General features: G+C 48.0%; 1 protein-coding gene across 1 annotated transcript in view; it reads left to right on the forward strand.

Moving 5' to 3' along the window:
• Positions 1 to 21,945, forward strand: part of dthd1 (death domain containing 1) — a 60,521-nt gene that overhangs the window by 35,533 nt on the left and 3,043 nt on the right. The window contains exons 8-9 of the mRNA XM_072496550.1: positions 1,919 to 2,163; positions 14,368 to 14,419. Of these exons, the coding sequence (XP_072352651.1) occupies positions 1,919 to 2,163; positions 14,368 to 14,419 (297 nt within the window). The remainder of the gene's footprint in view (positions 1 to 1,918; positions 2,164 to 14,367; positions 14,420 to 21,945) is intronic.

Below are 21,945 nucleotides of genomic sequence, written 5' to 3' on the forward strand. Positions count from 1 at the left end.
TGGCAGAAGGTCTGTAAAATACTCCCACCATTGTTTTGCACTTGTTTGTTTTCTTGTCCTTGATCATTGGTATAAAAATACTTCAGGCAAATTCCATTGGACATAACTGAATTTGTCGAAATGCAGATGGGGTAAAATTTGGTTGTGTGCAATTTGCAAATGCTTAATAGTTGTTGTGACAACTGAAAGAAACAACAAAAGTACAAAACAATAAAAAACTTGATGGGCACTTTATCTTCTCTGGACTACTACTGAATGTTCTGCAAAAAGCAATAATGCCATCAAAGCACAAGGAGGTAGCTCTATAATGATTTCTACAATACCTTTTATTTCACTCCATTAAACTACAAGTTCAAAATGTATTTTCAAAACAATTTGAAGCTGACTACACCAAATAAATTAAATGTTTCAGTGAAAATGTGGTTTACTTTGTGCACCAGCATGGTCAGAGATACTGTAATATGTGATTAATGCAATTAGTCACATATATCGAAAAATATTTTTAAGAAGAAGTAATTTTAATTTATTCATTCATGGAATGTGGGCATCGCAGGCAAGACCAGCATTCATTGCCATCCCGATTTGCTCTTAAGACCGACAAAATCAGAAAAGGCTCATTCGGGAAGGACCAAGAGCTTACGCTGGCAAAGAGCGCAGGCCAAGTCGAGGCATTGGAGGGAGACCCAGACCTCCAAACCATCCATCTACCCAATACGTTGAACATTAACAGGCCTGCATTTGGAAGAGCCTGTAGATTTCACATTGGACTTAACAACCATTTCAGAATTCAGAATGAATTGAATCACCACTGTCCGTGTGGTGAATGTATTTCCATGATGTTGTTACTTAGAGAGTTCCAGGATTTTGATTCAGCAATAATGAAGAAATTACAAATTTTTTTCAAGTCAGGATGACTTGGAGAAAAACATGCAGGTGTTTCCACCTGCTTGGTACCTTTGTCTTTTCACGAGATAGAGACCATGAGTTTGGGAGAAGCTATCAAAGAGGTCTTGACAAGTGGCTGCATTGCATCTTGTCAATGATATGGTGCTTGAAGAGAAGGCAATGGATTTTTAAGATGCTTGATGGAGTGTGGTCAAGTGTACAATTCCTTTCTGAATACTGTCAAGCTTCTTGAGTGTTGTTGGAGTGGCACTCATCCAGGAAAATCGAGAGTATTCCATCCAACTCCTGACTTGTGCTTTGTAGATGGTGGACAGGCTTTTCGGAGTCAGACAATGAGTTAGTTGTAACAGAATTCCCAACCTTTGACCTGCTCTTGGAGTCACAGTATTTATGTGGCTGATCCAGTTGATGGTGACACATAGGATGTTGATGCTGGCATTAAATGTAAAGGGGATTTCATGGCTTGACAGTGGTTTGACACAAACATTACTTCCCACTTCTCAACCCAAGCTACACTGTTTCCCAAATCTTGCTGCATGTGTACATGGATTGCTTCTGTATCTTAGGACTTGTAAATGGAACTGAACATTGTGCGATCAGCAGTGAAGGTCACTCTGACTTACGGTGGAGGGAAGGTCATTGATAAAGCAGCTGAAGATGGTTGGGCCTGGGAAATTAATCTTGAGGAACTCCTGCAGCGATGTCACAAGGGTGAGATGATTGGCCTCCAACAACCAGCAACCAGAGACGTCTTCCTTTGTGCTAGTTTTCCTTTGGTTTTCCATTGACTTCAGCTTTTCCTCTGGGCTCTTTGATGCCTCACTCAGTCAAATGCTGCCTTGATGTCAAAGACAGTCATTGCCGCCTCACCTCTGGAATTCAGCTTTTTCATCCATATTTTGACCAAGGCTGCGCCTAAGTTGAGTTGTCTTGGTGGTACCCAAAATAAGCATTGATGAGATCACTGCCAATCAAAAAATTCACGTAATGTTTTCTTTACATCTTTGTTTAGGTAATGATCAAGACATGATTCAAGAATATCCATTAATATTCCACTCTCAGCGGAAAGCCAGACTGGAACTTAAACTGACTGAAGTGGATGAATTTGGCAACTACTGCTCTCCTCACTACAAAGGGATGGCAATATTTTACAAAATAACCAAAGAAGAATTAACCCAGCAATGGGATGGGGCCTATCACATGGTGGATAAACAGCAATACACTCCTGTATGCAAACTGGCATTAACATTGCCCAAGGTAAGACACAATACATGAAATATAATGTTCACTGAACTGATTTATATAAGACTTGGTGATACCTGGTGATAAAGTCAAATTCTTTCAGCAATGGCAACCTGCAAGTGGGAACAAGACCATTATTTATAATAATGTCAGAACTTCGTTCATTTTTATATTCTTTTGTTCATCATTCTTTTTCCATTTTCTCTACTTTGTTCTTTTTTCTGTTATTGTTATTCTTTCTTTTTTTAAAGAGCTGAGTGTATACATACATCAATTCTCTACACAATGCATGCCGAGGCAAATATTGGGTGCGATTTTATGGAAACGTTCCTAAGTGTCATTTCGGGTGGGTTTGGCTGGCTGTTTCCCATCACCTTTGTTGATGAGATCCACACCACCATTTAACCACATTTAGTCATTTTTTTTGAGCTTTGGGGAGTTCCCCTCCAGTCGAGCTCATAATTAGAAATGTTTTCAGCAGTGGGGAGCTGAACTCACCGACAAGGCTGGCTCCTCAGAGATCAGGCCATCATTTTGAAAGGGTGCCCCGATTTCTAAGTGAGCTTGATGGTCCACCACATCCCCTACCCATGGGCAATGTCACCCAACACATATGGGCATTATCCTTTCCCCCCCACACCCAATATTTAGGAGGCCCTCTCATAACTGCCCTTCAACCACCCACCCTTCATAACCTCCTAATTCATCCCTTTCATTGGCAGTACCACCCTGGCACCCAGGCACATAGCACTGGCACCCTGGCAATGCCATTCCAGCCTGTCAGTGCCACCAAGGAACTGTAGCTGTGCCAGGATGGCAGTGACAAGGTGCCCAGGTGCCAGAGAGCGTGTCAGGGTGCCATCTTCCCCTGTCCCTGACCACCCAGGGGTCTCCAATGGCCTGGGAGACCACCCAGGTGCTGTTAGGACTGGTCCATCTCGTTAATGAGATAGAGATTGCCCTTAATTGGTGATAATTGGTGTCCCACCACATCCAGGTAGGATCGAGAACCCGTCAATAGCAGCAGGCTGGTAAGACTGCAAACTGGCCATTGCCAGCACGGGTTGGATTCCGACCTCTCCTGTGATCTAACCGGCATGCATGGATCTACGCCAGGTGCAATGCGGCCGTTGGATCATACCCATTATCTTTGTCAGCAGTATTCAAGGACTCCTTTGGATATTATGCATGTTAGCAGGAAAAATAGATTTGGATCTCCATTCTTAGGTTTGATGCCTGCGCATGCTGCGTTAAGTGATGTCAGTTATGAATTTCTGCAGCCAGAGGGTCGTGAATCTGATGAACTCTTTGCTTGGCTGTGGAGGCCAAATCACTGAGTGTCTTTAAAACAGAGATAGATTAATATCTGACTTTGTCTGATAGACTGCTGCTTTCCAAATGCTGTGCTGTGAAATCCTTGATAATGGACTCTTGCAACTTCCCTACTACTGACGTTGGGCTCACTGGTCTATAGTTCCTTGTTTTCTCTCTACCTCCCTTTTTGAAAAGCATTTGTGTAAGACAGGTGTGAATACTTAAAAACTGATACTAACCCTGTCATGGGAAGGCAGTGGCGTAGTAATATTATCGCTCTGCTGATAATCCAGAGACCCAGGGTGATGCGCTGGGAGCTGGGTTTCAATCCCATCATGGCAAATGTTGAAAGTTAAATCCAATAAAAATCTGGAATGTAAAGTCTAATGATGACTATCGTCTCATGATTTTCAAACCCATCTGGTTCACCAATTACCTTTAGGGAAGGGAAGGACATCTGCTGGCCTACATATGACTCCGGACCAACAGCAATGTGGTTGAACTTTACCTCTGAAATGGCTTAGCAAGCCACTTAAAGGGCAATTAGGGATGGGAAATAAAATCTGGCCCAGCCGACGATGCCCACATCCCAGAACGAATAAAAAAACGTTGGTAAAATATATTCACATTTGCCACATTAAACCATTTGTGTAATTAGTTACAGATCTGGGTGACGATTAGGCAGCGATATAGGCTTGCAGACTACAAAGGTACAAAAAAAACAAGAACTTTATTGGAAGGTGTTTACTCTACAAGCTGTTAGGATAGACTGCCTGTTTTTCCTCGCAAATGGACGATAACATCATCAATATGTCATGTGATTGAACTCTTAAAGTGACCTTGTTCCAAATTGGAACAAACATGAATATGCAGCGCGATAGAGACTACACCAGTGATGGAGTTGGACAGTTGTCTGATAATGTTTCAAGTGTCTTGGAATATTATGTTGAAGTACATTCTGATATAGAATCAGAAGGCATAGAATCTCTGTGGGTAGAGTTGAGGAATCACAAAGGTAAAAAACCCTGATGGGAGTTATGTACAGGCCCTCTAGCGCTAGTCAGGATGCAGAAAATAAATCAGGAGATGGAGAAAGCATGTAAAAAAAGCAATATCACAATAATCATGGGCAACTTCAATATGCAGGTGGACTGGGAAAATCAGGTTGGTAGTGGATCCCAAGAAAAGGAATTTGTGGAATGTCTAAGAGATGTTTTTTTGGAGCAGCTTGTGACAGAGCCCACTAGGGCACAGGCAATTCTGGATTTGGTGATGTGTAATGAGGCAGACTTGATTAGGGATCTTAAGGTGAAGGAATCCTGAGGGAGCAGTGACCACAATATGATAGAATTTACCCTGCAGTTTGAGAGGGAGAAGCTGGAGTCAGATGTAACGGTATTACAAATAAATAAGGATAACTACAAAGGCATGAAGGAGGAGCTGGCCAGAGTTGATTTGAACAGGAGACTAGCAGGGAAGACAGTGGAACAGTAATGACAGTGGTTTTTGGGGGTTATTCGGGAGGCACAGCAGAAATTCATCCCAAGGAGGAGGAAACAATTTAAGGGCAGGACATGGCATTCATGGTTGACAAGGGAAGTCAAGGACAGCATAAAAGCAAAAGAAAAAGTATACAAAGTGGCAAGGATTAGTGGGAAGCCAGAGGATTGGGAATCATTTAGAAGTGAGCAGAGTACAACTAAAATAGCAATAAGGGGAGAAAAGATGAAATATGAGTGCAAGCTAGCTAGTTATATAAAAGAAGATAGGAAGAGTTTCTTTCAATATATAAAAGGGAAGAGAGAGGCAAAAATAGACATTGGACCACTGGACAAATGTGGCTGGAGAAGTAATAATAGGAAACAAAGAAATGGCAGATGGACTGAACAATTACTTTGCATCAGTCTTCACGGTGGAAGACACGTGTGGGATGCCAGCGCTCCAGGAGAATCAGGGGGCAGAGGTGAGTGCAGTGGCCATCACTAAGGAGAAGGTTCTGGGGAAACTGAAAGGACTAAAGGTGGATAAGTCACCTGGACTGGATGGACTACACCCCAGGGTCCTAAAAGAGATAGCTGAGGAAACTGTGGAGACATTGGTGGTGATCTTTCAGGAATCACTGGAGACAGGAAGGTCCCAGAGGACTGGACAGTGGCTAATGTAACACCACTGTTTAAGAAGGGAGGGAGGCAGAAGACAAGAAATTATAGTCCGGTTAGCCTGACTTCGGTCATTGGTAAGATTTTAGAGTCTGTTATTAAAGATGAGATCGCAAAGTACTTGCAAGTGCATGATAAAATTGGACTGAGTCAGCACTGCTTTGTCAAAGGAAGGTCATGTCTGACAAATCTGTTAGAGTTCTTTGAGGAGTTAGACAAGGAAGTTAGACAAAGGAGAACCAGTGGACGTGATTTATTTAGATTCCCAGAAGGCCTTTGACATGGTGCTGCACAGGAGACTGTTAAATATGTTAAGAGCCCATGATGTTAAGGGCAAGATCCTGGCATGGATAGAGGATTGGCTGACTGGCAGAAGGCAGAGAGTGAGAATAAAGGGGTATTTTTCATGATGGCAGCCGGTGACTAGTGGTGTGCCTCAGGGGTCTGTGCTGGGACCACAGCTTTCACAATACACATTAATGATCTGGAAGAAGGAACTGAAGGCACTGTTGCTAAGTTTGCACATGATACAAAGATCTGTAGAGGGACAGGTAGTATTAAGGAAACAAGGGGGCTGCAGATGGATTTGGACAGGCGAGGAGAGTGGGCAGTGAAGTGGTAAATGAAATACAATGTGGAAAAGTGTACGGTTATGCACTTCGGAAGGAGAAATTTAGGCACAGACTATTTTCTTGATGGGAAATACTTTGGAAATTGTGGTGATATACATCACTACAAGTACACAAAGGGTTAATGTACATACACTACACTTAGCTAGACACTAGAGGGAACACCAGAGACATGATACACAGACAGTCAACCAATAGGTCAGTAAGATAGGACACGACCAATGGGCAGTCACGATACACACTGAGGTGACACTACCACAGGAGGGCATTACACCAACCGATATAAAAGGACACATCACACATGCTCAGTCTCTTTCCAGTGGAGACTCTCAGTGAGACACAGGGTTGATTGAACATCTCACCCACCACGTTGATTGTAGCAGACTGGTTCGTCAGTCTGAGTAGCTATAGCAGGATTAACAGTAGCGTCGAATCCAAGTAGGTGAATTGTTAATAGTTTAATAAGCGTGTTAAAGCTATCTCCAAGTCTGAACCTTCCTTTGTCAGAGTGCACATCAAGGAAGCAGCTTATGCTACGACAAGAGCATAACAAAACATGGTTCCAGGGGTGAACTGTTTCAATCACTATAGTTAAAACTCAGTGAACAGTGACAACCAGCAACAACAGCCAGGCAAGATGATGTTTGGGATTCCGGTGCCACAACCGCTCAGGTACCAAGGCAATCTCAGTGAAAACTGACATTGGTTCAGGCAGAGATTCGAGATCTACCTGGTAGCGTCCGACTTAGATGGTGTGGCGGATGCAGAAAAATAAAGCTTCTGCTTAGTATCGCGGGTTCAGAAGCACCCAGAAACCTTCCAGACCTTCAAATACTCAAAGGGGCAAAACAAGAGCGATTTCCAGGCAGTCCTGGACAAATTCCAAGAATTCTGTGAGGAACATACAAGAAGAAAAAGTAAAAGAGGCGCTAAAACTCACCGCGAGGTAGGCTTGCAGCAACGAACAGCCATTTTGAACTGCAGCCATCTTGGAAAAGGTGCTGCACATGTGCAGCTGCGCGAAGAGCGCACAAAGCGGGAAGGTCCGTTTGCGCATGCGCGACTAGCAAGTGTCATGACGTCAGAGGCCCCGGACCACGCCTACTTAAAGGGGAAATGTCCCAAAACACGGAAAAAAAAATGTAAAACCTCAAAAACAGATTCTTTCACCTGGAACGACAGCACAATGCCTGAAATTCGACCAGTCACTGAAAGTAACCTCCGCCGAACCCTGCAACAAGCAGTTAGCACCGCCCAAAGAGATGATACAGTCCTTGAAGACTATGACTCAGACCTTGAATTCTTCTTTGGACATCGCGAGCCAAATGCCACAAAACATGATGATATGGTCTTGGAAGACACCGACTCAGACAAAGCTTTCACCTTGGGAGGCTACCCCAGTACCAAATCCGAACCGCAACTAGACGTGTTGTACATTGACAACCCCGACGACGAGTTCTTCAGATTGGGGAATATTCAGCCCAGCAGATATGACATCCCGACTCGTGAGTGCAGGATTATGCTGCAGCCTGACACCAAGAGACAGAGAGTGGTACAAGCCCACAGAGAGCGGCCTGCTGCTACACAGAGAGTGGTCCACGCACCGCGACGGGTCCCCGACTCCACACAGAGAGTAGTCCACGCACCACAAAGGGTCCCAGCTTCCACAGAGAAAGCAATGAAAGTCTGCACTGTAAATTCTATGAAACTTCACAGCGAGACAACTGCACGTCTCCGCACAAGAAGTGACTCCAGTGACACAAGCCTCCACACCGAGCTCGTGGACAGACTCCATGATAGAAGCAATGCAAGACTCCACAGCACAGTCCTTGCCTGAACAAGAAGTGACTCGAGTGACACAAGCCTCCATAGAGAGCTCATGGACAGACACCACGATAGAAGCAACGCAAGACTCCAGAGCGCAGTCCTTGCATGAACAAAAAGTGATGACAGTTTCCACAGAGAGACCAATGCACGATTCCACACAAGGAATGCTGCAAGACTCCACAGAGGGAGTGACACAAGCCTCCACAGCGAGCTCGTGGACAGCCTCCACAATAGAAGCAATGCAAGCCTCCAAGGCGCAGTCCTTGCATGAACAAGACCATGAGGGTCTAGCAACCTCCTCTGAGCAACCAGCAGCACACAATGCAAGTCTGCCACACTCAAGTGAACAACAGAAAGACTATAACAGTCTGCCATGCTCCAGTGAACAAGAAGAAGACTCTGGCAGTCTATCACGCTCAAGTGTAGAGCAAGTAGACTATGACAGTCCACCTAGATTCTTTGAGCCACCAGAAGAAGACTCTGATGGTCTACCCAGCTCAAGTGAACGACAAGAAGACACTGAGGCTCTACCTACTGTATGTGAGACAAGTGACGACGGCATCCCACTTCCCATACCAGATGTGCAACGTGACAGACCTCAGCTAGAATGTACAGAGGCACTCGACAATCACAGTGAGACTACTGGTGATTCCGGTGACACCACGTTACTTCAAACCTCATTCGCTTGAGCCTCTCCACAAGCAAATGCATTCCTGAATGTTTTGACTCCAGACGGGGAACATCACGAAACTTCAGAAGATTCAAGTGAACCTGAAATGACTCCGGACGTGGAGCATCGAGAAACCTCAGCTGACTTACATGAACCTGGAATGACTCCGGACAGGGAGCATCACGAAGCCTCAGCTGACACAGGTGAGCCAGAACGGACTCCAGACGGGGAGAATCGACAAGCCAAAGCTGATTCAAGTAAGCCGGACGTGACTCCAGACGGGGAGCGCCGCGAACTCAGTGACGGCATGCTCAAGAAAACAGCAGATGCCACAAAGCACGCTGACACTAGTAACTGTGTGAAGGACTCGTATTATCCACAGAGTGCGGTCCTTGAGCGCAGCAAACACGGCAACAAAACCAACCACAACAACAACATCAAAGACAATAGCAAGAAGCGTACCAAAGGCAACAGCGTTGACAACAAGCACGACAAAAACAACACCTATGGAACAACGACTGGCACGACATGGTACAACTCTGCAAATGAGTGACACTGTTACTGCTCAGCTCAGTACAATGACATGCCATGGCAGGACAATGCATCTTACCAATTCACATTTGCTGCACTACCAACAGGCAACCTGTCTTTCAGGAAAGATGTCATCAAGAATTACCACCACAAGCATCGAAAGAAAAAAAGAGTCCAAATCCGACAACAAAGTGATTTGACCACTTCTTGGTTCCTTCAGCACAGGGACACTGATGGTGTTTACAATGCAATGCCACCATCAACATCACTAACTCACCAACCGAACAAGAAAGCCACTCAACCATAATCATTAATGAACTTTGGACTCATGCATATGATTTGGACTTATTGTTTAATGATCACTGTTATGCTAACTTGTACAGAGTATCACTTATCTACCTAGTTTGTTCAATTTTCTTTAACACTATACATAAAATATGTAACACGAAAAAGGGGGGATGTGGTGATATACATCACTGTAAGTACACAACGGGTTAATGTACATACACTACACCTAGCTAGACACTAGAGGGAACACCAGAGACATGACACACAGACAGTCAACCAATAGGTCAGTAAGATAGGACACGACCAATGGGCAGTCACGATACACACAGAGGTGACACTACCACAGGAGGGCATTACACCAACCCATATAAAAGGACACATCACACATACTCAGTCTTTTTCCAGTGGAGACTCTCAGTGAGTACAGACACAGCGTTGATTGAACATCACTCCCACCACATGGATTGTAGCAGACTGGTTCATCAGTCTGAGTAGCTATAGCAGGATTAACAGTAGCGTTGAATCCAAGTAGGAGAATTGTTAATAGTTTAATAAACGTGTTAAAGCTATCTCCAAGTCGGAACCTTCCTTTATCAGAGTGCACATCAAGGAAGCAGCTTATGCTACGACAAGAGCACAAAACAGAAATCAGAATCACAAAGGAACTTGGGAGTACTTGTTCACGATTCTCTTAAGGTTGACATGCAGGTACAGTTGGCAGTTAAGAAGGCAAATGCAATGTTAACATTCATGTCAAGAAGGCTAGAATGCAAGACCTAGGATGTACTTCTGAGGCTCTATAAGGCTCTGGTCAGACCTCATTTGGAGTATTGTGAGCAGTTTTGGGCCCCATATCTAAGTAAGGATGTGCTGTCCTTGGAAAGATTCCAGTGGAGGTTCACAAGAATGATCCCTGGAATTGGTGGAGTTGCAGATAGCAAGGAGGACTGTCTGAGAAGACAGCAAAATATAAATAGATTGGAGAGTTGGGCAGAGAAATGGCAGATGGAGTTCAATCCAGGCAAATGCGAGGTGATGCATTTTGGAAGATCTAATCCAAGAGCGGACTATACGGTCAATGGAAGAGTCCTAGGGAAAATTGATGTACAGAGAGATCTAGGAGTTCAGGTCCATTGTACCCTGAAGGTGGCAACGCAGGTCGATAGAGTGGTCAAGAAGGCATACAGCATGCTTGCCCTCATCGGACGGGGTATTGAGTACAAGAGTCGGCAGGTCATGTTACAGTTGTATAGGACTTTGGTTAGGCCACATTTGGAATACTGCGTGCAGTTCTGGTTGCCACATTACCAGAAGGATGTGGATGCTTTAGAGAGGGTGCAGAGAAGGTTCACCAGGATGTTGCCTGGTATGGAGGGTGCTAGCTATGAAGAAAGGTTGAGTAGATTAGGATTGTTTTCATTGGAAAGACGGAGGTTGAGGGGGGACCTGATTGAGGTCTACAAAATTATGAGAGGTATGGACAGGGTGGATAGCAACAAGCTTTTTCCAAGAGTGGGGGTGTCAATTACAAGGGGTCATGATTTCAAGGTGAGAGGGGGAAAGTTTAAGGGAGATGTGCGTGGAAAGTTTTTTACGCAGAGGGTGGTGGGTGCCTGGAATGCACTGCCAGTGGAGGTGGTAGAGGCAGGCACAATAGCATCATTTAAGATGCATCTAGACAGATATATGAACGGGCGGGGAAGAGAGGGAAGTAGATCCTTGGAAAATAGAAGACAGGTTTAGATAAAGGATCTGGATCGGCGCAGGCTGGGAGGGCCGAAGGGCCTGTTCCTGTGCTGTAATTTTCTTTGTTCTTTTTTCTTTGTATGAAGAACTTGTCGTATGAGGAACGGTTGAGGACTCTGGGTCTGTACTCGTTGGAGTTTAGAAGGATGAGGGGGGATCTTATTGAAACTTACAGGATAATGCGAGGCCTGGATAGAGTGGACGTGGAGAGGATGTTTCCACTTGTAGGAAAAACTGGAACCAGAGGACACCATCTCAGACTAAAGGGACGATCCTTTAAAACAGAGATGAGGAGGAATTTCTTCAGCCAGAGGGTGGTGAATCTATGGAACTCTTTGCCGCAAAGGTTGTGGAGGCCAAATCAGTGAGTGTATTTAAGACAGAGATAGATCGGTTCTTGATTAATAAGGGGATCAGGGGTTATGGGGAAAAGGCAGGAGAATGGAGATGAGAAAATATCAGCCATAATTGAATGGCGGAGCAGACCCGATACGCTGAGTGGCCTAATTCTGCTCCTATGTCTTATGGTCTTACATGTGCTGTAGAAAAGGAAGATTTTAGAAGTTAATTTTTAATTGAGCAGAATAAAAGTAGGTTTCACAATATAGGCCGGGATTCTCTGGGACCCGGCGGGGCTGGCCATACCAGCGCCAAGGAGTGGTGTGAACCACTCCGGCGTCGGGCCGCCCAGAAGTTGCGGAATACTCCTCGGAATAGCACCTCCGGGGGCTAGGCTGGCGCTGGAGTGCTTGGCACCGTGCCAACCGGCACCAAAGGGCCTCCGCCGGCCGGCGCAAGTTGGCGCATGCGCACGAGCGCCAGCGTGTTCTGGCGCATGAGCAGGACCGCTGGCGTGTTTCCTGCGCATGATCAGGGGGTTTCTTCTCCACGCTGGCCATGGCGGAGCTTTACAGAGGCTGGCGCGGAGGGAAAGAGTGCCCCCATAGCACAGGCCTGCCCGCAGATCGGTGGGCCCCGATCGCCGGCCAGGCCACTGTGTTGCCCTCCCCTTTCCCCCCCACCGGAGACTGGATCCCCCCGCGCCCCCCGAGGACTCCGCAGGCCGCCCTCAAAGCCAGGTCCCACCGATACGGACCTGGTCTAATCCATGCCAGTTGGACTGGCCGGAAACAGGGACCGGAGAATCGCCGGGGGGGGGGGGCACTGCCAACAGCCCCCGACTGGCACGGTGCGATCCCCGCCCCCACCAACAAACCAGTGCCGGAGAATCCGGCAGCCGGCGTCGGAATGGCGGTGCGGGATTCACGCCGCCCCCCCGGCCATTCTCCGACCCGGCAGGGGGTCGGAGAATCTCACCCATTGTTTCTGAAACCTTTCTAAAGGGATTGAATTTTGAAAGCTTTTGGAGAGACTTCATTTGAAAGACCTATTAATTACCATTTTTACTGTGGAAGAGGCTGAGAAATCGAACGTTATATGCAAAAACAAAGGTGAATAAACCCCAAAGTGCTGGCGTCAGTCTGCAGGCAGTTAACAGAGCAACTCAGCATCTGACCCCCTATATGAGGACTAATGATGTTGAGAAAGTGCTGCATAGGATAATTGTGAAAATAGTAATCTTTTGAGCTGTTCTGTGACACAATCTATAAAAGTCTTTGCTGCAACATGCCTGGAAGGAAGCAGTGGATGCCCAGAGATCGCAGTTGATCTGCAGTTGTCCTGTGGTGAACCTATTACGACAAGTGGCACAACTGTGCGGATAGCTTGCTGCTGAGCCAGCCCACGTGAACACAATTGTGTTATTTCCTAGAATCCATAAGGCTGCCGTCAAATATTGGCCTGGATCTTCCACAGATTGGCAATCATTGTCGGACTTATGTTCCGATCAAACTTTTCCACTGCCCTGACGCTGCTCCACGTTTCCTGCCGGATCTTCCGAGCCCAGGTTCTCTGGAAATACGGAGTATAGCGTCCTTCAATGAATTCCATTGCAGCGCTTTGTGTCAGTAGAAAGGCAGTACATGCACAGTTTTTACAACATTGGCGTCCATAGGGTAAGTTTAAATGTCCAGTATGAATGTGACTGAATGGATGAAAGGGTGAGTGGATTGATGAGTGAATGGGTAGGATGGTAGGGTTGGTTGGTGGATGATGAGGTTAGATGAATTAAGTGGGTAGCGTGGCAGGTTGCTGTGATGGCATGTGGGTAGGGTGGCAGGTGGGTTAGATGGCAGATGTGTAGGGTGGTAGGTGGGTGAGGGGGCAGATGAGTAGGTTGGTAAGTGTGTAGGATGGCATATTGGTGAGGTGGCAGGAGAATGATGTTGTAGGTGGGTAGGTTGGTGGGTAGGTAAATGATATGTAGATTAAGTTGATAGTAGGTAGTTGGGTGAGTGTGTAGGTGGGTTGGGGGTAGTCGAGTTGGGAGGAATAGTCAGGTCACAGGCTGGTCAGGTTGGATCCCGGGTAGTTGGGTGGTCAGGGTGTAGTTGGGTCAGGTCAGGGCATGGGTAGTCAGGGAGTCATCAGGAAGTTAATGGGTTGGGGGTACTTGGGTCAGGTGGTGGTAGTTGGGGTTGAGGGTTCTGAGGGTTAGTTGACTTGGTTTTGGGGGTAGTCTGGGAATTAGGGGACATAATTGGGTCCAGTCATGGGGCAGTCAGTGGGTTTCCTCCGGGTGCTCCGGTTTCCTCCCACAAGTCCCGAAAGACGTGTTTGTTAGGTGAATTGGACATTCTGAATTCTCCCGAACAGGCGCCAGAGTGTGACGACGAGGGGATTTTCACAGTAACTTGATTGCAGTGTTAATGTAAGCCTACTTGTGACAATAATAAAGATTATTATTATCAAATCACTCAAAGTGCTGCCTTAGCGGAAAGAAACTCCCTGAGGCCAACATTAAACGCAAAGTACCGTTGAATAGCGAGGTGATTCTCAATGCTGCAGCAGCCGAGAATCATCCCGCCAAATGCACCCAAAAGCGGACTTTGTTTTCAGTCCACTGAATCGCGCCCATTGTCTGCAACAATTCAGTTTAATAGCTTTCTTTGATATTTTGTTCATGTTATTTCATTATGCTCTGTTTTTATTATAGAGAGAAAAGCTTCTTAGTCATTCGACAAGTGTGAACAAAGTTACTGCACCGGGTAAGGAAAAGGAACAATGTTTTTGGCTGGGAATTTCCTCAGTGCCATCTCCAAAATGGCTGGCATTACATGAGCAGCTTTGAGGAAATTGTTGGCCATTGCTTATTAAACTTGATGACAGTAACTGGGAATTTTAGCATAGGTGAGAATGTGGGATTGGTTGCAGATGGACAAAAACGGGAAAAAGTCCAACTACGTCAGGAAGCTGGCACCAACTCGCAAACCTTTGGGTTTTACCGAGAAATGACAAAGGATGCCAACCCACTTCCGGTTGTGGGCCTTACCCAGATATGCCTGTGGCCTTCTCCAGGTTCCTCCACACAAAGTAGAAGTCAAGCCTGTCCATAAGGCTTATTTTTGATCTGAATCTGTCAATTACAAAAAATGCACATTGTGGAGTTGGATATGGGTCAAAAAGGATTTGTGGGTTTCCCATCCACAACTGCCCCCACCCCACTCACCCCTAGTTTTGAGCTAGCAGAGGTGGCCCATCATTGCCTGGAGGCAGCATCTTCCGGTGCGGCCACTGTGAATGGGTTTTCCCGTTGTTCACACCCTCTATTGCCGGGAAACCCATGGCAGAGGCTCACCAATCTTCTGATCCCGCCTATGGCAATGGCTGGAAAATATTGGTCCAAATGTTTTTTTTCCCATTGTACAAACAAAGTCATTCCTTTTATTCTTGAGCCTATTGTCAGGCTCTCCATTTTTTTCTTATTATCCCAATCTCTTTAGCAATCTTGTTCCCTAATGCTCTGATACAAAATGCTTTTTATTTCCTTAATCAAATCATACAAATTGCAGTATGCTGCCGTGCAAAGGGACTGGGTGTCCCTGTGCGTGAATCGCAAAACGTTGGTTTGTAGGTGCAGCAAGTAATTAAGAAGGCAAATGGAATTTTGTCCTCCATTGCTAGAGGGATGGAGTTTTAAAACAGGGATGTTATATTGCACAGGAGATTCACTAGGTCGATTCCAGAGTGAGAGAACTGACTTTTGAGGAGAGTCTGAGTCGACTGGGACTGTACTCATTGGAATTTAGATGAATGAGGGGGATCTGATCAAAACAAATAAAATTACGAAGGGACTCGATAAGATAGAAGCAGGGAGGTTGTTTCCACTGGTGGGTGAAACTAGAACTATGGGGGCATAGCCTCAAAATAAGGAGGAACAGATTGAGGAATGAGTTGAGGAGGAACATCTTCATCCAAAGGATTGTGGAATTCCCTACCCAGTGAAGCAGTTGAGGCTACCTCGTTGGATGATTATAAGGCAAAAATAGATAGATTTTTGAACAGTAAAGGAATTAAGGGTTATTGTGAGTGGGCGGGTAAATGGAGCTAAGTCCGCAAAAAGATCAGCCATGATCTCATTGAATGGTGGAGCAGGCTCGAGGGGCCGGTTGGCCTACTCCTGCTCCTTGTTCTTATCTTATGTTCCACTTTCGCAGCTACTGCTGGATGCATGCAGGGCCAAGTACGTACTCAGACCTCTTCCTCTCTTCGTTGCATGTCCGCACCCTAATCTCCCATATGTGCCTATTTGCATCTCCTTTAGTCTGACATGATGCTTGGGCTCTGAGTTCTGGTCTGTGAAGGGACTCACTTCTGGTGCACTTTGCATGAACTGCTAAGAAGGGTAAAGCAGCACAACAAATTAAATTCAGATATCATGTTTAATCTAACAAAATATGGCAAAGCAAAATTTGATGCCAAGCCATATAAAGGATGCTTGGGACAGACAACCAAAATCTTGATGGAAGAGCTAGGTTTTAAGGATCACCTTAAAGGAGGAAAGAAATGTCGAGAGGTGGAAAGATGAGGAAATAAATACCTGAGCTCAGGGTCTTGGCAGCCAATGAGGAAACAATTAAAAATGGGGATGATCAAGAGGCCACATTCCTCGTGGGTGTGCATTTGGAGGGCAATACAGAGCAGAGGGCTGTGGGAGGATTTGCAAACAAAGATGATAATTTTAAAACTGGCACATTGTTCATTTGGGAGCCAATATATGTCAACATTCACAGGGGTCATGGGTAAACGAGACTTCAAGTGAGGTGGGACACAGAGAACATAACAACATAGGAACAGGAGCAGGTGACTCAGTCCCTCAAGCCTGTTCCACTTTCAGTTAGATCATGGATGCTCCCAGGCTTAACTCCAAATATAACAAAAACCTACCAATTTCAGATTTAAAGTTTATAATTGACCTCACATCAATCACCATAAGTTTCAAATTTCTACTACCCTTCATGTGTAGAAATTTTTCCGATTCACACTGCTGGAGGAACTGTATAATTGCAGTGATGATGCGCGATCAATTACACTCAAGACAAAGTGATTTCATATCTGAAGGCGTTCATCTACTAGAACTTGTTCCTCAGCAGCTTCGGTACAGAAAGTGAAGGCTGCTGGGACTGCACCGTTTCTTATACTCCGCCTGTCAGGGCGGAGCTATGTACAACAGCCAATGGTAAACTCCTGGGTTTAACCAATGGTCATCAGCCTCTTAGGTTCCGCAATACCTGGTTCTACCACATTAAACCCCTGTTAAAAAAGAGTCCGGCGGGGGTGTTGGCCAGTGGTAACAGTCGCCTTTAACATGGTATGATCAGGTATGGAAGTAGCATACGGTTGAGGATATTTACAAAGTGTTCGTTCACAGTTAAAGTCACAGCGAAGCAATCAGTCGATCAGGTGGCCTGGTCGTCCTTCTGGAGCGTCTGGGCTTCGGTGGTGATTCTGGTAGGTGTCCCGGTGGTTGCGACTCCGGGAGCGTGGTTTCGGCCTCCCTGGCAGCTTCGTCACCCCTAGGCGGCGCTGTTGGGGCAAACGGTTGACACGGGGGGGGGGGGGGGGGGGGGGGTGCCTGTAGGGGGCGTCAGTGGGTGGGCGGGTCTAGGCAGGAGCGGTGGGGGTACTGACCCCTCCCACTGCTGTGGGGGGGGGGGGGTTAATGGTTCGGGTGCGTGTGGGGTTCTGACGGGCGGCAGGTCCCGAAGGGAGACTGTATCTTGCCGGCCGTCAGGGAACGCCATGTAGAAGTACTGGGGGTTAGCGTGCAGCAGGTGGACCCTCTAGACCAACGGGTCCGACTTGTGCGCCTGCACGTGCTTCCGAAGCAGGATGGGTCCGTGTGTCGCTAGCCAGGTTGGGAGCGAGGTCCCGGAGGAGGACTTCCTGGGGAAAACAAGGAGACGTTCATGAGGTGTCTGATTTGTGGTTGTTCATAGCAGCGACCGGATGGTGTGGAGGGCCATCGGGAGGACCTCTTGCCAGCGGGAGACTGGGAGATTCCTGGACCGTAGGGCTAGTAGAACAGTCTTCCAGACCATTCCGTTCTCCCTCTCCACCTGTCCGTTTCCCCGGGGGTTGTAACTGGTCGTCCTGCTTGAGGCAATGCCCCTGCTGAGCAGGAATTGACGCAGTTCGTCGCTCATAAAGGAGGACCCCCTATCACTGTGTATGTACACGGGGAACCCGAACAGTGTAAAGATACCCTGGAGGGCCTTGATGACGGTGGTTGCGGTCATGTCTGGGCAGGGGATGGCGAATGGGAACCGGGAGTACTCGTCAATCACATTCAGGAAATACGTGTTGCAGTCGGTGGAGGTGAGGGGGCCTTTGAAATCCATGCTGAGGCGTTCAAAGGGACGGGAAGCCTTTATCAGGTGCACCCTCTCTGGCCGGTAGAAGTGCGGTTTGCACTCCGCGCAGATTTGGCAGTCCCTTGTGACTGTCCTGACCTCCTCGATGGAGTAGGGCAGGTTGCGGGTCTTGATGAAGTAGAAGAAACGAATGACCTCCGGGTGGCAGAGGTCCTCGTGGAGGGCTCGGAGGCGGTCCACTTGTGCAGTGGCACAAGTGCTGTGGGACAGGGCATCAGGAGGCTCATTTAGCTTCACCGGACGGTACAAGATCTCGTAGTTGAAGGTGGAGAGTTCTATCCTCCACCGCAAGATCTTGTCGTTTTTAATCTTGCCCCGCTGTGCATTATCGAACATGAAGGCAACCGACCGTTGGTCCGTGAGGAGAGTGAATCTCCTGCCGGGCACGTAATGTCTCACAGCTTCTACTATGGCTTGTGCCTCTTTTTCGACCGAGGAATGGCGATTTTCGGAAGCATGGAGGGTACGGGAGAAGAAAGCCACGGGCCTGCCCGCTTGGTTGAGGGTGGCTGCCAGAGCTACGTCGGACGCATCGCTCTCGACCTGGAAGGGGAGGGACTCGTCGATGGCGCGCATCGTGGCCTTTGCAATGTCTGCTTTGATGCGGCTGAAGGCCTGGTGGGCCTCCGTCGACAGGGGGAAGGTTGTGGACTGGATTAGGGGTCGGGCTTTGTCTGCGTAGTTGGGGACCCACTGTGCATAATAGCTGAAAAGCCCAAGGCAGCGTTTCAGGGCCTTGGGGCAGTGAGAGAGGGGGAACTCCATAAGGGGGTGGATGCGCTCAGGGTCGGGGCCTATAACTCAATTTCGCATTACATAGCCTAGAATGGCTAGACGGTCGGTGCTAAACACGCATTTATCCTTATTGTATGTCAGGTTAAGGATTTTCGCGGTCTGGAGAAATTTGCGGAGGTTGGTGTCGTGGTCCTGCTGGTCATGGCCGCAGATGGTGAAATTATCCAGATACGGGAACGTTGCGTGTAAGCCGTACCAGTCAACCGTTCGGTCCATCTCTCGCCGGAAGACCGAGACCCCATTAGTCACACCAAAGGGAACACTTAAAAATTGATCGAGCCGCCCATCTGCTTCGAAGGCAGTGTACTTGCGGTCACTATTACGGAGGGGTAGCTGGTGGTAGGCGGACTTGAGATCCACCGTGGAGAAGACCTTGTATTGTGCGATCCTGTTTACCAGATCGGCTATACGAGGGAGAGGGTACGCGTCCAGCTACGTAAACCTGTTGATGGTCTGGCTGTAGTCAATGACCCATCCTATGCTTCTCCCCGGTCTTTACCACCACTACTTCAGCTCTCCAGGGACTGTTGCTCGCTTTGATGACCCCTTCCCTCAGCAGCCTTTGGACCTCTACCTGATGATCGTCCGGTCCTGGGCACTGTACTGCCTGCTCCTGGTGGCGACGGGTTTGCAATCCGGGGTGAGGTTCGCAAACAGGGTCGACCTTAAGGGTCGCGAGGCCGCAGACAGTAAGGGGAGCTATAGGGCCGCCGAATTTGAAGGTCAGGCTTTGCAAATTGCATTGGAAGTCCAGCCCCAGGAGGGTAGCCATGCAGAGGTGCGGCAGTACATACAGGCGGAAATTGTCAAATTTTCTGCCTTGTACAGTGAGGTTCGCTAGGCAGAACCCCTTTATCTCCACCGAGTGTGACCCGGAGGCCAGGGAGATCCTTTGGTTTACAGGGTGGGTTACAAGTGAACAGCGCCTTACCGTGTCTGGGTGAACAAAGCTTTCCATGCTCCCAGAGTCAATCAGGCAAGACGTCTCGTGGCCGTTGATGAAGACCGTCGTTGTAGCTGTTGCGAGTGTCCGGGGTCGACTTTGGTCCAGTGTCACCGAGGCCAGATGAAGCAGTTGCGAGTTCTGATCGGGCAGCGTGTGGTCGGCCGTGCCGGGGGCCTAGGGCCCCATCCAAGATAGCATCACCCATGGGTCGCACATGGTGTCCGGGGATGAACAAGATGGACAAAATGGCAGCGCCCACCCGTCCAGCGTGGTGTCCGGGTGGGCAAGATGGCCGCGTCCGTGGGTCACACGTGGCCCTAGGATAGGGGGGTGGCGGTGAGCGCTGGCCGGTCGCGGCCTGAAGGGGGCGTTGCCGCGGCGGTCCGGAGTCGCTGGAGACCGTGGCCACGGCGCGGGCCTGGCAGACCCCTACAAAGTGGCCTTTCTTGCCGCACCCTTTGCAAGCGGCGGTGCGGGCCGGGCAGCGCGGACGGGGATGGTTCGCCTGCCCGCAGAAGAAACAGCGGGGCCCGGCGGCGTTAGCGGGCCGTCTCGTAGCGCAGGCCTGCGGGGTCAGGGGGAAGGTCTGTGGGGCTGCCTCTGCGGGATGCAACGCAGCCCAGGGGGCCACCGTGCGGTCGGACGCATAGGACTGCGCGATTTTGTAGGCAACGTCCATGGACCCTGCCAGGGCCCGTGCCGCCCTAAGTCCCAGGGTGTCCTTTTCTAGGAGTCTTCGGCAGATATCTGAGGAGCTCAGACCTGCTACGAAAGCATCCCTGACTAAATGTTCCGTGTGCTCGCTCCCCGAAACTTGCGGGCAGCCACAGTTTCGGCCCAGCACCAGTAGCACCCGGTAGGAATCTTCCAATGATTCCCCGGGGCTTTGCCGTCTAGTTGCAAGCAGGTGACGTGCGTAGACCTGATTTACAGGGCGGATATAATGTCCTTTTAACAGTTCGATCGCGGCATCATAGTCCTCCGCCTCCTCGATAAGGGTGTAGATCCCAGGGCTGACCCTTGCGCGCAGGAGATGCATTTTCTGTCCTTCTGAGGGGGTACCTCCGGCCATCTCGAGGTAGCCTTTAAAGCACGCCAGCCAGTGTTTAAATATTGCAGCCGAGTTCTCCGCGTGGGGGCTGAGTTGAAGGCATTACACAGTGGGGTCGCTCCTGGCACTATAAGCAGCAGAGTAGTCCTGGCTGGAACTTGAACTGTTTCTTGTAAATACTTTCCTTTTGGAAATAAACTAATGTTTGACTCTCCTTTCCGGACTCCTCCTTGAGTACAAAACCCACCTATCCCCTTAATCCCACCTAACCAGGACATCTTTAGACACTAAGAAACAATTTAGCATGGCCAATCCACCTAACTTGCACATCTTTGGACTGTAGGAATAAACCAGAGCACCCGAAGGAATTCCACACACATGGGGAGAATGTGCAAACTCCCATTGTCATCCAAGACCAGAATCAAACCCGGATCCCAGGCATTGTGATACAGCAGTGCCAACCACTGTACCACAATGCTGCCCCAGGTAACCCCCAGGATATTGATAGTGCATGATTCAGTGATGGTAATGCGATAGAATGACAAGGAGACATGATTAGATTCTCTCTCATTGGGGATGGGTATTTCCTGGCACTTGCATGGTGCAAATGTTATTTGCAACTTATGAATCCAATCTGGAATGCTGTGCAGGTCTTGATGCATGTGAACACTGACTGCTTTAGTATCTGAGGAGTCATGAATGATGTTGAAGATTGTTCAATCACCAGTGAACATCCCTACTTCTGACCTTATGATGAGGGAAGGTCATTGATGATGCAGCTGAAGATGGTTGGGCCTAGAACCCTAACATGGAGAACACTTGCAATGATATCCCGGGACTGAGATAATTGACCTCCAACAACCACAACCATCCTTGTTTGTGCCAGGTATGACTCCAACCAATGGTGGGTTTTCACCCGATTCCCATAGCTATCAGGCTCGTTAATGCCACAGTTGGTCAAATGCTACCTTGATGTCAAGAGCAGTCACTCTTACCCCATTTCTTGAGCTGAGCTCTTTTGTCCATCTTCAACCCAAGGCTATAATGAGGTCAGGAATGAGTGGATGT

The sequence above is a fragment of the Scyliorhinus torazame genome, chromosome 3 (genome assembly GCF_047496885.1).
Source record: "Scyliorhinus torazame isolate Kashiwa2021f chromosome 3, sScyTor2.1, whole genome shotgun sequence".
In the NCBI taxonomy this organism is placed as follows: Eukaryota; Metazoa; Chordata; class Chondrichthyes; order Carcharhiniformes; family Scyliorhinidae; genus Scyliorhinus; species Scyliorhinus torazame.